Source organism: Conger conger, chromosome 10 (genome assembly GCF_963514075.1).
Source record: "Conger conger chromosome 10, fConCon1.1, whole genome shotgun sequence".
Lineage (NCBI taxonomy): Eukaryota > Metazoa > Chordata > Actinopteri > Anguilliformes > Congridae > Conger > Conger conger.
The window spans coordinates 19232351-19248706 of NC_083769.1; the positions used below are offsets into that span (position 1 = coordinate 19232351).

General features: G+C 42.6%; 1 protein-coding gene across 1 annotated transcript in view; it reads left to right on the top strand.

The window, feature by feature from the left end:
* The first annotated feature begins 877 nt into the window (after positions 1-877).
* The window catches only part of LOC133139304 (uncharacterized), a 40597-nt gene continuing 25118 nt past the window's right edge, over positions 878-16356 (top strand). Inside the window, exons 1-8 of the mRNA XM_061258754.1 lie at positions 878-1114; positions 3020-3133; positions 6018-6089; positions 7594-7767; positions 8784-8941; positions 10603-10803; positions 12664-12802; positions 13549-13708. Of these exons, the coding sequence (XP_061114738.1) occupies positions 1082-1114; positions 3020-3133; positions 6018-6089; positions 7594-7767; positions 8784-8941; positions 10603-10803; positions 12664-12802; positions 13549-13708 (1051 nt within the window). The 5' untranslated portion in view covers positions 878-1081. The remainder of the gene's footprint in view (positions 1115-3019; positions 3134-6017; positions 6090-7593; positions 7768-8783; positions 8942-10602; positions 10804-12663; positions 12803-13548; positions 13709-16356) is intronic.

Genomic DNA, 16356 nt, shown 5'->3' on the forward strand with positions numbered 1-16356 from the left:
AAAAAACGTATCCTCCTTTCCTCTACCTGTCTCCTACCCTCATAACCCAGTATGGGGGAAGAAGATGAATGGAGGAAAGGAAGATATATATATTTTTTAGTATTGGGATGCAACTGGGAAGAAAGAATGAGCAGGAGCAGGAGGGGGGAGGAGGAGGATGAGGTTGAGGAAGAGGAGCAGGAGGAGGAGGTTTAGATATAACAAGGGGGCAAATATCTCAGACGAGATCTAGACAACTTTGGTTGACCATGTATATGAATTTGTTGGAAGTGTCCTTTTGAGGCATATATTTATATAGTTTTCAATGCAGTGTTACATTTGACAGAGATTTTTCAAGTTTTGCAAAAACAGTTTGTTTTGTGTTTTGTGTTCATAGTTTCGGAAATGGAAATGGGATGTTTCAGGAAATGTGTGTAATAGAGAACCTGTAATGTCCCACATTTAAAGAGTTCGCTTTTTTAGATCAACATTGACCTCTGCTGGCAGTGCAGGAGAACTGAGTTATCCAAGTTCGACTTGAAATGGATATTATCTTGACCTAATTCGTAGGCTATTCATTTATTCACTTGTGCAACTAACGGTCACGGAAATTCTTTGCCGTGCGGTGCTCTTTGTTGTACGTCGCTCTGGATAAGAGCGCCTGCTAAATGCCACGTAATGTAATGTAATGTAATGTAATGTAATGCTCCGTGACCATTGGCGTTTGTCTGCGACAGGAACGTCGCATGAATGCTGATTAGAAGTTTTGCGCACGTTCGGGCTCCTTTCTGCCCGAAGGCAAGTGAAATCTGATCGCATTTGCTTTGTGTGACGCGTAATTACGCGAGGCTGCGTAGAACGTGATTTTTTGCTTTTCGGTTCTAGTATTTCTCTTGACAGGATTAAGGAAGTTGGGTGATGGCTAAAATAAAGGTGTGCTTTGCTGACGCGCGTGGATAAGAAACGTATGGCACTCAGACTGAATACGGAGAACTTCAGAAACCGGAACGGTCTGCAAAACAAAAGTGGTTACTGGTTTCAGAAAGGAGTGGATATTAGACTTTTTGTCAGGCCGTGTACGCTCTGAGCGAGTTATAAAATCATGGATAACAAACTCCTTGTAAACGTGCCGCAGGTAGGAACCGGATATTGATTATCGTTCAAAGCTTACCTTTAAAAGTTAAAAGCCTAAAAATACTCATTTGACTGATAGGCCTTTCAATAACGTAACATATGAGGATAGATAGATAGATCATGTGTGAGTTAAACTCTTTTTTCTACCAATTTTATAAAACGTTGAATCAAAATTAATTCATCACAGTCAGCATATGTAACGTTTTATTCATATATATAATACAATTTGTAAAGGTACAATACGTTCATGTCACCGTTATGGTCGAAAGAATTCGCAAGTTAAGTGTGAAGTTATTAATACTTAATAAATATCGCTCAATGGATAAACATTTATATTGACCCAATATAACATTATGAATTTCATACATTTGTGCAGGGGTTGGACAAGAAGGGGAAACACCTAACAATATATGAATATTCCGTAAGCAATAACGAGTAGGATCACCCTTACATTCCGAACAGCTTCTGTCCTTTTGGAATGCTGTCATACAAGTTCTGGACTGTGTGTAGTAGGACATTGGAAGGAAGGAAGAAAACCTATTGCTCAGTGCCACAGGTTTCATGTTCCTTACATCAGGGTATGCATCCTTTCTGCATTAGCCTTGGGTACAAGCAGCTAGCCCTGCCTTAAATACCAATTCTGTGAAGCGCACAGCATTCAGTTTTTGACTGGTCCATTTCAGAGACAGTAATTCTGATGTGTTTAGCAACTGTCCTTTGTGTTCATCTGTCACTGTGATTGAGCTGCAACTTGTCACCACTGTTCCTCTTTGCCATTTGGCCTTGATGAAACTCTGTTGGTTGACTCATTTTGTTATATGCACAAATATATAAAAAAAGCTTTCTAAGGGATATTCTGAATTGAAAACATGTTAAAAATGCTGTTTAAAAATACTTTAAAAATAACTTAACACAGCTTGAAGGTGAACTCAAACAATGTCACACAAGACAGAAATGGCCTTGTAAATGACACACTCAAGTATAACAAAAATAATAGAAACCAAGAGCTAATTAGCTGTCTGCTAATGGTGGTTCACTTGCAGATTTTACTGTGGTAAAAATGTATCTTAGAGAGAGATAAAACCAGCAATCCTTTGGGGCTATCATGAGTTTATCAATATAGGTAAAATGTCAGATTATGTGAATGATTTGGCTAAGTCCATTATTAAAAGCAGTTGAAAAGTCTAGAAACCAATACCTCCCTCCTTCCCAACCCCTGGTATATACAGAGAATATAGTGCCATCTATAATGTTTGGGAAAAAGACCCACTATGTTTTGATTTGCCTCTGATTTGCCTCAATTTTAGACTCAGAATTAACATGCGGTTAAAGTTTATGTATAAACACTGCTGTAATGGTGAAACAAAAATACACAAAAATGCACTTGAATAAAATCTGACAATGTGCACTTTAACCACATCTATTTTTTTTATTACAAATCTCAAATTGAGGAATACAGAGGGAAATAAATGAATGATGGGTCTTTGTCCCAAACTTTGTGCATATAAAAAATATACAGAATTATGAGAGCAAACTCTTCCATGGTGGTATTACATCAATGTAGTAAAAATGACACTGAAGGCACAGTTAGTAATTGATGGATTCTTCTTCACTGTTATGTAGGCCTATATTCCAAGTTAGAGGTCAACAAAGCTATTGTTTCACAGTCAAAAGAGGAACTTAATGAGCATGGTCAGTTTATGACAGTAACCAGAGTTCCCCTTAACAGCAACCCATGCAGCGCAGCACAGACCTAAAATGTTTAGGTCCACAAAAAATATAGTGCAGTCACACGGAAGTGAAATTAAGCTGGATGTCACATGCAGGTCGGCCATTTTGTCCCGTGCTGCATTTGGGGCATACCCCAAATGACTCAGAACCCACTCTGGCTTATTCCCAAACTCAGTTGAGCAACGCGATGCAGCTGAGCATCATGCACAGGGTGAAGACTGGAGAGCTGACCATCGAGGATGCACTGAACCAGGCCAGGAGAGAGACGGGCAAGCAGCAGAGAGTGGAAGTAGGTACAGTCACAGTGGTTAAGATAAATGACTGGGACAGGCAAGGTTGGGGGTTCGAATCCCTGTGTAGCGACAATAAGATCCGCACAGCCGTTGGGCCCTTGAGCAAGGCCCTTAACCCTGCATTGCTCCAGGGGAGGATTGTCTCCTGCTTAGTCTAATCAACTGTACGTCGCTCTGGAAAAAAGCATCTGCCAAATGGCAATAATGTAATGCTCCATGAGATAGCAACACGATGTGTTACACTGGGGGCTTGGAGTCGCACTGCACAGAGTGCTCAGTTTGCATAGTTGCCAAGCAACAGTCTACATTGTTCCAGACTCTGGTATGGAGATTTGCATTCAATGCAGGTTTGCTTTCAAACCTATCTATTTCATTCATTAATATTAACAGAGGCATGGTCACACTATTCCAATTAATCCATAAAATCTCATAAAAATCAGTTTGGTAGTTTTTATTGAAACGGTGAATGAAAATATGAGCAATTTCGTAACAGTTTTTTTTGCGCTCTTCTACAAAGTTTTATTAGGACACGTCCTACTTTTAAACGGACTAGTGCCTTTTCCTAAAATCGGGTTTTCAAGTGCTATGGTTGTTATGAGGGCGGCCTGTAGCGTAGTGGTTAAGGTAAGTGACTGGGACACACAAGGTCGGTGGTTCTAATCCCAGTCTAGCCACAATAAGATCCGCACAGCCTTGGGTCCTTGAGCAAGGCCATTAACCCTGCATTGCTCCGGGGGAGGATTGTCTCCTGCTTAATCAACTGTATTAAAATTTATATTTTGAGAACGAGGCCCCGTTGAAAATGAATGGTGAAAAGTTAGCTTGTCTGTGAGCCAGTGACTCTATAATGTAAGGCATTGCGCAACTGCGAGCCAGCGCCTCACGGATTATAAATTGCCAGAGCCATATGGAGCCAAAGGGGGGCTGGAGCCTATCCCAGCATGCATTGGGCGAAAGGCAGGAATACACCCTGGACAGGTCGCCAGTCCATCGCAGGGCACTCACACACTCATACCTACGGGCAATTTAGACTCTCTAATCAGTCTAACCTGCATGTCTTTAGACTGTGGGAGGGGTACCCAGAGGAAACCCACGCAGACACGGGGAGAACATGCAAACTCCACACAGAGAGGCCCCGGCCGACTGGGATTTGAACCCAGGACCTCCTTGCTGTGAGGCGGCAGTGGTACCCACTGCACCATCCGTGCCGCCCTGAACTAATAATGACTAATATAATTAGAATTTTTGACCATTTAAAAAGAATAGAGAACCATACGTAGTTTAAGACTCAAACACATAATGTCCCTTACATGTAAATGTCATAAATATATTTGTTGAATTATTGAAAGCATAGCTTGAGGCTCCATAAATTACCCCTTGCACTTTTTTTAACGCAATACAATTTTGGCTTGTTACCAGTTTTATTTTCTACATTTTCCCCAAACTGTTCAGCTTCAGTGACCATTTGTCCAAACTAATTTCTGCTGTAGGTCCATCGATTCAGCAAAACAACATTTAAACCATCTTTGAAAAGGAGCATTTGACACAGTCTATTACAGACAATGAAAACATTAGTTGTCTGCGGACTGATGTGACTGGATAAGTCCATAAACTAGTATGGAATATGTATTCTGTTTATTTCTGAATAAGGGGTGATCCTCATATAAAAACATCCCTCATTAGACATCTAAAAAAAATAAAAAATAAATAAATAAAAAAATAAAAAATAAGAGGAGCAGCTCTTTATACTTCAGGAAATACAAACAAGGAAATAAAACCAGACTGCCATACGTCTCTCTGAAAGTAAAATCAAATAAATAAAAGGCTCCTTTTTTAAAATTCTACATCTACTAATGTTTGCAATACATTGTTTTTCTTGAAACTAATTTATGGAGATCTCCCTTGTAGGAAAATCCCTACTCTGGCAACCCTGGTTCATGTCATTTAGGCCAACAGTAGTGCTAATCCAATTTTGGCTTTGGGTTGACGATTTACAGCCCTTGCACCTTGATTATGTAAGTCGCTCTGGATAAGAGCGTCTGCTAAATGCCATGCAATGTAATGTAATGTAATGTAATGGTGGTGATCAAATGTAGCATGATCCCCTACCAAGTGTGAATATCAATGTAGAGAGGGTTCCCCAGGCTGGGGGAGATACCTGGGATAATTCCTCTGAGCCAATGTTCTGCATTTCAATATTAGAAATTGAGAAGCCTATCAAAATAGGGTTGCTATGGGGAAGAATTTGAGCTGTACTGGCTGACCAGTCATATGTCTGATAGCTCCCCGATAAACAGTGGTTAAACTATAACCAAACTGTAGTATCTCTTTGTATTGTGATACAGTGGATCAATATTCAGATATTAGCTGATTAAGAAACCTATTCTTTTTTGGGGTTTGTTTGAAGGAGGAACTACAAGTTTGATGTTTAATCAGTTTGTAGATGAGCCAGCACTGGAAAAAGGGCACACTATATGGATGCTGTTTAAGCTTCCCGAGAACAGCTTTTCATCTTTTATGGAAGATGACAGACCTGTGTTAAAATTTTGTGTACTTACATTTCAGCTTTTCGCCCTGGGTTTTCCTGAAATTAGCTTGAAATCACCTGGCACGTCACATGATACTTTACTTTTTCACCACATGCTCTATTGAGGAGCACTGAGCGATTAACAATGAAAGATGAATACAAAAATGTAATTGCATTAGGCGTGTATGTTTATGATTTCGTAAATGAGCAACAGTCTCAAGGCATTGTTAGGTGCATCCAGATTAATTGAATTAGATATTGATGTTCTTTGATGTTGATGTTCTTTGGGGATAAAGGCCATTTAGCCTTATATTTGTGACAATTCTACAGCCTTCATGTACTGTCCATTTCAGGAGGAAAACATTCGGCATAATTTCAGTGTCTACAAGCACAACCGATACAGATGGCAGAAGCGCATTTTGCAGGTAAGTGACAGACAAGATTGCTTGGGGGTCTAGCAGAGGATGGACTTCCCCTGAGATTTTCTCCCTCTAGGGAGATTTCTTTGCGACTATTTTGTTTTTTCATTACACTGGGGAGTTCCGTTTTCCGTTATTTGATGTTTTTGGAAGTTTAGGTCTATTTTTCTTGTTTTTCCTATTCTCATGTGAAGTGCCTTTTTGACAGCGTCCATTTGCCTTTCATATTATTTTGTCTAGATGTTAAAAATGTCACCAATATCACAGAAAACACTTTTCCAGTTGTCATGTCACATGCATATGTATTTAATGGTCTCGCCCAGTGGCCCTCACTCCTGGTCCTGGAGAGCTGCAGGGTGTGCTGGCTTTTGTTGTTACTCAGCACTTAATTGATCAATGAAAGCAGATAATTATACAGATGACTCCCACCATCAGGCTTTTTGGGTCTGAATTGGTTTCTGATATTTTGCAAAAACCGGCACACTCTGTGGCTCTCCAGGACTGGAAGTGAGGATCAATCAGTCTAGCCAATGATGTATGAAATATATGTAACAGTATATTTGATATGTGGCCATATCGTAGAATTTATCTGCATGTGCATTTCCCAAATTCACCACTCAGTATATAGTTCTCTCACCTGCAAGGAAAACATTTGATATGTACAGTAAAACTGAGCTGTGAAAATTCGGCACAGGACACAGAAAATCTTTACATATCAATCAATCAATAAATCAATCAATCAAGCAAAATATATTTACTCTAAAGATTTTACAGAAGGAAGAGAAAAACCTTACAACCCAGAGCCAGTTTTGTGGCTGATATTGGGCGACATGGGTCAGGCAGTAAGAGCAGTCGTCTGGCAGTCGGAGGGTTGCCGGTTCGATTCCCCGCCCGGGCTGTGTCGACGTGTCCCTGAGCAAGACACCTAACCCCTAAATGCTCCTGACAAGCTGGTCGGTGCCTTGCATGGCAGCCAATCACCGTTGGTGTGTGAGTGTGTGAGTGTGTGTATGAATGGGTGAATGAGAAGCATCAATTGTACAAAGGCGCAATATAAATGCCAACCATTTACCATTTACTGAGCAAGCATCCTGGAACATTGATTGTGTTCTTATGTCAGCCCCTCTGGCTTATAAACAGAGGTAGACAGTGCTAAATACTTCTCTGAATTCATTCAAAAAAGATCCCCCCAACATCTTTAGTTCAGATTAGGGTAATAGAATAGGGGTAAAAGATTTAACATATTTTCTTCATCAATGAGATGGTGTGGCGATGCTATAGAGTTAGGTCAGTGGAGATCTAACACCATGTCAGTTTTCATTTCACCCCTAATTTGGCACCGCTGATTCTGCCAATTAGCAGCTTCATGAGACCTCTAGCTGTGAGGTGTGCTTTGTTAGGTTTGACGTGAAAACGTACAGAAAGGTAGAATTCCAGGAGCAGGGTTGGGCAGCTATTTCTGTAAGGCTGCTGGATGCTCTGAACCTGTCCGGCCTGTCTGTGTCCTCAGATTGACTTTAACACAAAGCTGGTGTGCAGCATTGAGAAAGGCATAATCAAGCGGCAGCTCCCCTTCTCCTCTGTGAAGAGCTGCGAGGATGGCGCGGGGGCCAAGTTCTCCGTGTCCTTCTGGGGAAGACACGACTACGAACTGGAGGCCACCTCTCTGGAGGACAAACAAAAGGTGATCAACTGTGGGTGAGAGTGTATGTGTGAGAGAGGGTGTGTGTGTGAGAGAGGGTGTGTGTGAGAGAGGGTGTGTGTGTGAGTGAGGGTGTGTGTGAGAGAGGGTGTGTGTGTGTGTGTGTGAGTGAGGGTGTGTGTGAGTGAGGGTGTGTGAGTGAGGGTGTGTGTGAGTGAGGGTGTGTGTGAGTGAGGGTGTGTGTGTGAGTCAGGGTGTGTGAGTGAGGGTGTCTGTGTGTGTGGGGGTGTGTGTGTGAGTGAGGGTGTGTGTGTGAGTCAGGGTGTGTGTGTGAGTGAGGGTGTGTTTGTGAGTGAGGGTGTGTGTGTGAGTCAGGGTGTGTGTGTGAGTGAGGGTGTGTTTGTGAGTGAGGGTGTGTTTGTGAGTGAGGGTATGTTTGTGAGTGAGGGTATGTTTGTGAGTGAGAGTGTGTTTGTGAGTGAGAGTGTATAGATGTGTGTGTGCGCTTGTGTGAGGGAATTAGTATGAATGTGTTTGAGTAAATGTGTGTGTGTACACATGTATTATGTATGCGGTGGGTGTGTATGCGTGTTTGAGTGAATAAGCAGGAGCGCATGCTTGCGCTAGTGAGAGTGTATGACCATGTTTGTGTGTGAGTGAGATAATATGTGATTTATGTGTGTGTGAGTATGTGCATGGAATAGTGTAGATACATGTTTTTCCAGTGTGTGGAGAACAAAAGGCCTGTTTACACTTGGCCGTGGGCAGGCTGGGGCATGTAAGGAAGAGCAATGAAGTGGAGTTTTTGCAGTACTTCCAGAAATGCCTTATTCACGTAAGGCTTTTGAAGCCGGTAAATCATCTTTGAGTCAGGCTTCTCCAGAGCTTTCAGTGTACATCACCATATTACTAATGTAGGAAAGCACCCCTGTGCTTTAGTTCCTTCTTCTGGTCCCTGGTAGCGCACAGCTGTCGTGCCACCCAGCAAAGGACTGGAAACCACGGCTGCACGGTAAAATAAACAGAGCCAAAGCTGACTGTGTAAACCTTGGTTCCAGATTATGCAGCTGGTTCATCAAATAATACACGGAAACATCTATGAGGTGCCAGTGCACACCAGCCCGGAGGTGTGCGAGGCACCGGCCGTCACCCAGAGCCTTCGGGAAGGCCAGTTATATCTGCAGAGAGGAGGGCTGGCCTCGTTCAGATGGGTGAAGTACGCACACGCTTTCTTCATGCTCCCGTTGTTTTCCCCACTCTAGGATGTCCAAATCTGTAACATATCACGCACACAGAAACACAAAATATTACAGTATATACTTTTTCATAGACTACATATTTTATTTGTTTTATAAAATTTAACTTTCATTCACTTTTTTGTCAGAAGAAAAAAGCATGGATTTACACACCCTCTATTGTGGTAATTTAAATAATTTTTTTAAAATTTATTGTACTTATGTTGTTGTTATTTTGTATGGGTCTATGATATGATGACATCATGATTTGGAAGGGCTGCCATGTACCGGGGGAACCCCTGCATTTAACATCTTTGTGGTTTGTTTGCATGAGTGAATGAAGTATTTTTTAAAAAAGGAAATGAAAACGGGACTGTTGAAAGGCCCAGGCTGTTGATTGTGCTACTGAGCAATGCATTCTCCCCTTCCTTACAATATCTCTCCATGTTCCTATTTTTGTTTTGTGCACGTCAGGGATACATACACATACTTCTGCGAAACAAAGAGATAAACGCACCCCAGGAGGGTTTTACGTGAACGTTTAAAAAAAGCAGAACAAGGGTGTGACAGAAGCAGAACTGGACTGTAAATTTAAATATGTTCGCTTACAAGGGCTGTGGCCTCTTGGAGAAGGCACATTTCGTCCCATTTAGTTTTTTTTTTAATTTTGTTTAAAAATGGAATTCATTCAAAAAAGTTTCAAAAAAGAATTGTGTGAAATATTAGAATTCCAGCGGGTTTGTTGCAGGTACAATTTAACAATGGTTAGGCAGATTTGACTAAGTAACAGTCCAAGATATGAATCTGTCTAAATTGATAGAGTGTAAAATCACAATGTAAGTTGTCCTGTATGGGGGTTGCTGCAGTGGAAGTTGTAATATAATGTTTTATTAGTGGGGCATATACTGTACATTTGTCTTGTATCCCACAATGCATTTCATTGTTCAAGTTGAATGTAATTTTAGTCAGACCGGATTTTCTGGTCTCGGTGAGAACTAAGTGTGAGCACTGCAGTCATTGTTGGGGTGCAGAGGGAAATTTTGAGCATGTGACCATCTGGGTTTCCAGCTGAATTTCAGCAGTTATCCTCCAGATGTCCCTGCAGACCAGGGGTGTCCGATCTTATCCAAAAAGAGCCGCTGTTAGTGCGGGATTTCGTTCCAGTATTCAACTCCATACTAATCATGGTCTTCAATCAAGACCTTGATAAATAGATAAAACAAAAACACAAACAGAAAGTAGACCCTTTTTGGATAAGAGTGGACACTGCTGTAGATTCTTATAAGTATAGCCACTGATTGGCAGCCAGTAGGTGTACATAACTAAAAAATAATAGAACATCTAAAAATAACCTGTAGAACTAACTTGTGCAATAGGGAGTAATTATGAGGTGCTTTTTAGTGCTATACTTCCAGACTTGCAAATAGGGCTTGCTGTTGGGAACACCCATATGCCTGTCACAGTGTGCTGTCAGGCCATATGAAAAGTCATAACATTAATAAATATTCTACAGCAACCCAGCAGTCCTGAGCAAGGAGCAGATGGGGGTGAATTACTGACACTGGGGGGGTCAGTGTTCTCATTCTCTGGGGGGGATTGAGTGAGTGACTTTGACCCCCTCCTCCCCACCGTTTCTCTTTAGGTATCTGGCTCAGCTCCACCACGCAGAGATGACCCTGGTCCCCTGCAGCGGGCGAGGGACCGGCGACTGCGATGGCTTCGACCTCTTTAGCCTGCCCAGGCTCTTGCCCATTGTCATCCATTTCTCTGACGGTGACGCCAGCGTGGAGACGCCGCGGACCTGCGACACCTTCACTCTGCTCACCAAGAAGAATGAGTACCAGTGAGTGACACCTGCTGCAAAACATACAGTACAGTGCACTACAGTATACTTTACACTGCAATACTATACCTTAGCACAACAGCACCAAAGAGTGGCAAAATATACCGTAAAATACCATGCAAAACAATCCAGCACAACACAACAGAATTTTCACAATCTTGTCTATTTAGAACTTGGAGTCATTTACAGTTTGGTCCGTAAGTATTTGGACAGTGGTAGAATTTCGGTTCTTTTGGCTCTGTACTCCAGCACAATGGATTTTAAATATAACAATGAATATGTGGTGCAGACTGTGACCTTTAATTCGAGGTTATGTAACAGCCATATAGGGTGATTATTTTAGAGGGCCAAAAGTAATTGGACAGTGGGCTTCTCAGCTGCTTCTGATTAGTCAGGTGTATTCAATCACTTCCATGGTGAAGGTATAAGACATCTTTCAGTATCTTGTCTTGATTCTAGGCTTTTAATTGCCTTTGGAGTCTGTTGCCATTTGTCATCATGAGGGCTTTTATCGTGTCTGATACTAGTCAAGTAGTAGACCTTTTTTTAAAATAAATTATTTTTAGATTTTTCCCCTTTTCTCCCAATTTGATAGCCAATTGTGCCCCGTCTGATCCAATTTGGGTGTTAGAGATTAGTGTTAGATACACCGCCCACACCCTGTCCCTCAGCGGCCTGAAGGAGAGCGACACGCCTTCTTCAAGCCGTCTCGTCTCATGCTTGTGACCGTGATTCCGAGGTGCCTGCTAACTACTGCCCCTGCCAAGTCCCTCCCTCTGGAGCAGCGAGCCAACTATGCTGCTCCACATGAGCCGGCCAAACTTGGCTTTTGGAAGGACCAGGAATCAAACCCTGTTCCCTGGTGTGCAACTGCAGCGAATTGCAACCGCAAGTCTGCTGCATCTTAGCCTGTTGCGCCACCACGGCCCCCCTTTTTTCCAGAACTCTACAGGGAATCTTATATTCAACTTAGCAAACTGTAGTCTGCTGGCGACAGGGAAGTAGTGGATTGGATTACATTGTAGCCTCTGTAGCTGTTTGTGAATTTGTCTACAGAGAGTAGTCACAGCCACGCCTGCCTCCTGAAGAGTGTTTCTGATCTGGTGGACAGGTGTTTGGGGGTTTTTCTTCATTATGGTGAGAATTCTTCCATCATCACCGGTACAGGTCTTCTTTGGCCGACCAGTGCCTTTGCAATTACTGAGCACAACACTACTCTCTTTCTTCTTAATGATGTTCCAAACAGTTGATTTTGTTAAGCCTATTGTTTGGCCTTCCTAATGTCTCTGATTGTTTCTTTCTTATTTCTCAGCCTCGTAATGGCTTCCTTGACTGTCATTTTGGTCCTCATATTGACAAATGGCAATAACAGACTCCAAAAGCAATCACACGCCTAGAATCAAGACTTGATAGTGAAAGCTATCTTTTACCTGCACTAAGGAAAAACATGAATACACCTGACTAATCAGAAACAGCTGAGAAGCCAACTGTCCTATTACTTTTGGTCCCTTAAAATGGGGGGCCTGTGTATAAAAAGGCATGCAATTCTTACACGGGTCACCCAATATGGACACAATACTCAAATTAAAGGTAGCAGCCTGCACTTTTAACCTCATAGTCAATGTTTCATTTCAAATCCAATGTGCTGGAGTACAGAGCCAAAAGAACAGAAATTGTACCACTGTCCAAAAACAAATCTGTTATTTTCCTAAAGTCTTTTCTCATTACTAATTTGCAGCTTGGTTTTGAGTATCGGGGTTTGTAGGCCCGATGGTAAGCGGTCGACATATTTAGCAGCTGCATCAGCGAGTGCTAGCAGCGACCGTGTGGAGACCGTGTTAAAACGGCCGCTCTCCCCAGGTTCCGGGTGCCGGTGATGGATCAGGCGAAGAGCACCGATGCCATTGGGAAGGAGAGGGACGAGTGGGTGCGCGCCGTCGACAGGCTGTGTCTGGAGTGGAAGCGCAGGTCGCAGGTGGAGAGCCGGAGCGTCTACGAGGTGATCCGGGGGCCCGCGGCCGGGGGGGAGGAGGACCCGGGGAGGAGGGGGGGGGAGGACCGGGGGAGGGGGCGCGTGGAGGACGGGGAGGAGACGGTCCCGGGGAGGTGCTCTGACGACGACGGACCCTCATCCCCGCTCCCGCCCCCGCCCCCGCCCCCGCCCCAAACGCCACCCCCGCAGTTCACCCCTCCGTCTCCCGGGCCCATGCCCGTGCCCAACTTCGCCATGGTGACGCTGCCCCCTCCACCGCCCCCGATGCCCCTGCCCCTGCTGTCCTCAAAATCCGGCAAAGGCTCCCTTTCCAAGAAGACCAAAGCTTTCCACTGGGACTTGATATCACAAGACAGAGTAATACTGCTATTGCTGCTACTACTACTAATACTACTACTGCTACTAATACTACTCTCTAACCTCTAAGATCCAACCTACTGATAGTAATCCACGATTCACATACAGACAACGACAGTCCAAATTCACCATACCCTGTGCTTTGCATTAAGTGAGAGGTACATGTGTTCTGGCTTCTTGTGCTGAGAGTGCTAGTCTAAGAAAGTGAAAAATAGGCAAGGGAGTAAAAACACATACCAATTTTTTTAGGGTTTCCAGGTTAACTGGTTTCCAAAATGAAACGCTATCCGCCACCCCACCCTCATAGGCGATGTTGGATCATTTGTGAACAGGAAGACATTGTAAAGCAATGTTGACTGGCTGTGTGAGAATCACTTCCTTTGCCCTCTGAACAGATGGGGAAGTCGGCCTGGGCGCGGTGCAGCTCAAAGGTCCGTATTGATACAGTGCGCCTGTACGAGCAGTTTGCCATCGAGGAAACGGGGTGTCTCGCCAGCCTGGAGTCCACCAATAGCGTCAACATCATGCTGAACGACAAGATCGCCCACAACTTCAGTGAGTAGACACAAGGGCCTCTCTTTCAGGGAGCCCATGAGGACAAGGTCGGCTCATCCCTCAGCAGCTCTGAGTCGACTTTCCATTCCACTCAGGAGAAATGTTTCCGGAATGTTCACGAGCGCTGCATTTAAAACACTGCAAGTGATTAAACACTTATAGCCTGAGATTAGTTATTTTAGTTTTGTTTAAATGTGTTCTATTCCAGTGGGACATAGAGCATCTACAAAGCTTCTCCAACAGAATCAGCCTTTGGCAAACACCTTACGGAAATGGCATATACTGAAAATATATAGAATAAAATACATTATCAAAATATTGCAACACTGCCCACAGTACATTGGTAAATATACAATGTATTATCATTTTTACTATTATTATTATTATTATTATTATTATTATTATTATTAGTAACTTCTTTCCAATATGGCTATATATATATCGTTCAATGCAAAAGTACTGGGGCAATTACAATTTTTGTGGTTTTGGCTCTGTACTCCAGTACATTGCATTTGAAATAAATACATTTTGTTATTATATTTTCAAAAACTCATTTACTATGTTAGTTTATTATTTCCGTAAGGGATGTCGCCAGTTTCTTCCTAGACACTCCATGGTAATTTATACTGAGAGTAAATCATTATACACAACACATGATTCATAGACTGAGTCTATGATTTATAACTGCATTCATGGCTGTTAAGGCACTAGGCTTATTGATTCGCACAGCGCAACGTGATGTCGGCTGTCTGGCCGGCGGACCGGGTTCTCTGCAGGTCAGGTGATAAGATGGACTTAAGTGCGGCACAGAAGCACAAAAGGGCTCCTGAAAGAGCTGCATTTGATTAGCTTTAGCCCTGGCAGCTAAAGGCAAGAGGGGCTTTATTAAGAAAAGAGACAAAGCTGAAGGCTAGATTCATAGCCGTGCTGGGCCAGCCCTCCCCCAACTCTAAATGATGCTATCGGTATGTTTTCCTTTCATTCAGACATTGAAATTGAGCTGGATTTGTCTGTTTGTTCCTAAAAAGGCTTTGAAGCAGAGCAGTTCATAAAAGCTGTTGACTAATTGCATTTCATATTCGTTTGAGCGAATGCTAGAATATGAAATGCAATTAGACACCTCATATTTTTACACATCTTTCAGAAAAATATTGACTTCATATTCTATATTGATAATACATTTCTTCTGAGAGAATTACTAGTTAATCTAAGGTCATAGATAAGTGGAATGAGATTCAGCAGTTAGACATCAATTCCTACAAGCAGCACTCAGACAGAGAAACGTAAACTCCTCTGCTTCATAGTTTCCCTACATAACCACTAGATGGAGCCAGATCACCAGGATGCATCCGATACATTTCAACATAGAGGCAATCAATTTTTTTAAACCAAATATTTAACAGATAAGAAATATCAAGCCCATCAGTTATGTGAAAGGAAAGATGATATCCAATTGTTAAGTATGGGCACGGAACAATTTATGTCCCCATCCCAATAAAGAGAAAAAGACTAAACTTCTCTGTGAAGGCCTGTGCAGGACTCTCCATAGTCTTGCACAGATGCGTGGAAAGGCTTTGCACTGATTTTCATCTGTCACTATCACTGACATCAAATTCAATGTGTACAGATTAGTGAGAAGAGAGTAGGTTAGAGGAGTGTGGATGAGTCAGCGGTAATGCTGCATAATGCACAGGGACACATCGGAATCCACTTCAATAGCATGCCATTCGATGCGCTTATGAGTTCCAATAACTAGACTATTTTCGTTATTTTTATCCAAACAGAATGCAGGTGGGCCGGGCAGAATTGATTGTCTCCTGTTAAATCAACTGAATGCAAAGTGCTAATCGTGGGCATCCGTGGTTCTTGGAATGACCCTGTTTAATTTCAGCATGCTTACACAGCTATTACAGAAACAACTACGGTGAATGTAATACCCTGATTAACATCTAATTAGTAATAAGCCATGAATGTACACTCAGTGAGCACTTTATTTGGTATTTATTAGACTAATTTTTTTTACTGATTGGTCTTCTGTTGCTGTCGTGTCTATCCACTTAGAGGTTTGACGCGTTGTGCGTTCAGAGATGCTCTTCTGCATACCACTGCTGTAATGTGTGGTTACATGCATTACTGTCATCTTCCTGTCAGCTTCGACCAGTCTGGCCCTTCTCCTCTGACCTCTCTCATTAACAGTGCCTTTTGGCCCGCAGAGCTGTGGCTCACTTTTGAGTTTTTTTGCACCATTCTCTAGAAAATCTAGAGACTGTTGTACCTGAAAATCCCAGGAGATCAACAGTTTCTGAGATACTGAAACCACCCTGTCTGGCACTGACAATCATTTCACGGTCAAAGTCACTCAGATCACATTTCTTCCCCATTCTGAAATTTGGTCTGAAAAATAGCTGAACCTCTTGACCACATCTACATGCTTTTATGCATTTAGTTGCTGCCTCATATTTGGCTGATTAAATATTTGCATTAACATGCTGGTGTACTGGTCTACCTAATAAAGTGGTGTCGGAGTGTATATCTCTTTCATATGTAACTTATAGCTGCATTTTGCATTATGTGTTACATGCATACATTGGCTTACGTGATGAGGCGGTGCAGATGAAAGCTGAGAGCTCGGTCTCACCCACAGCGAG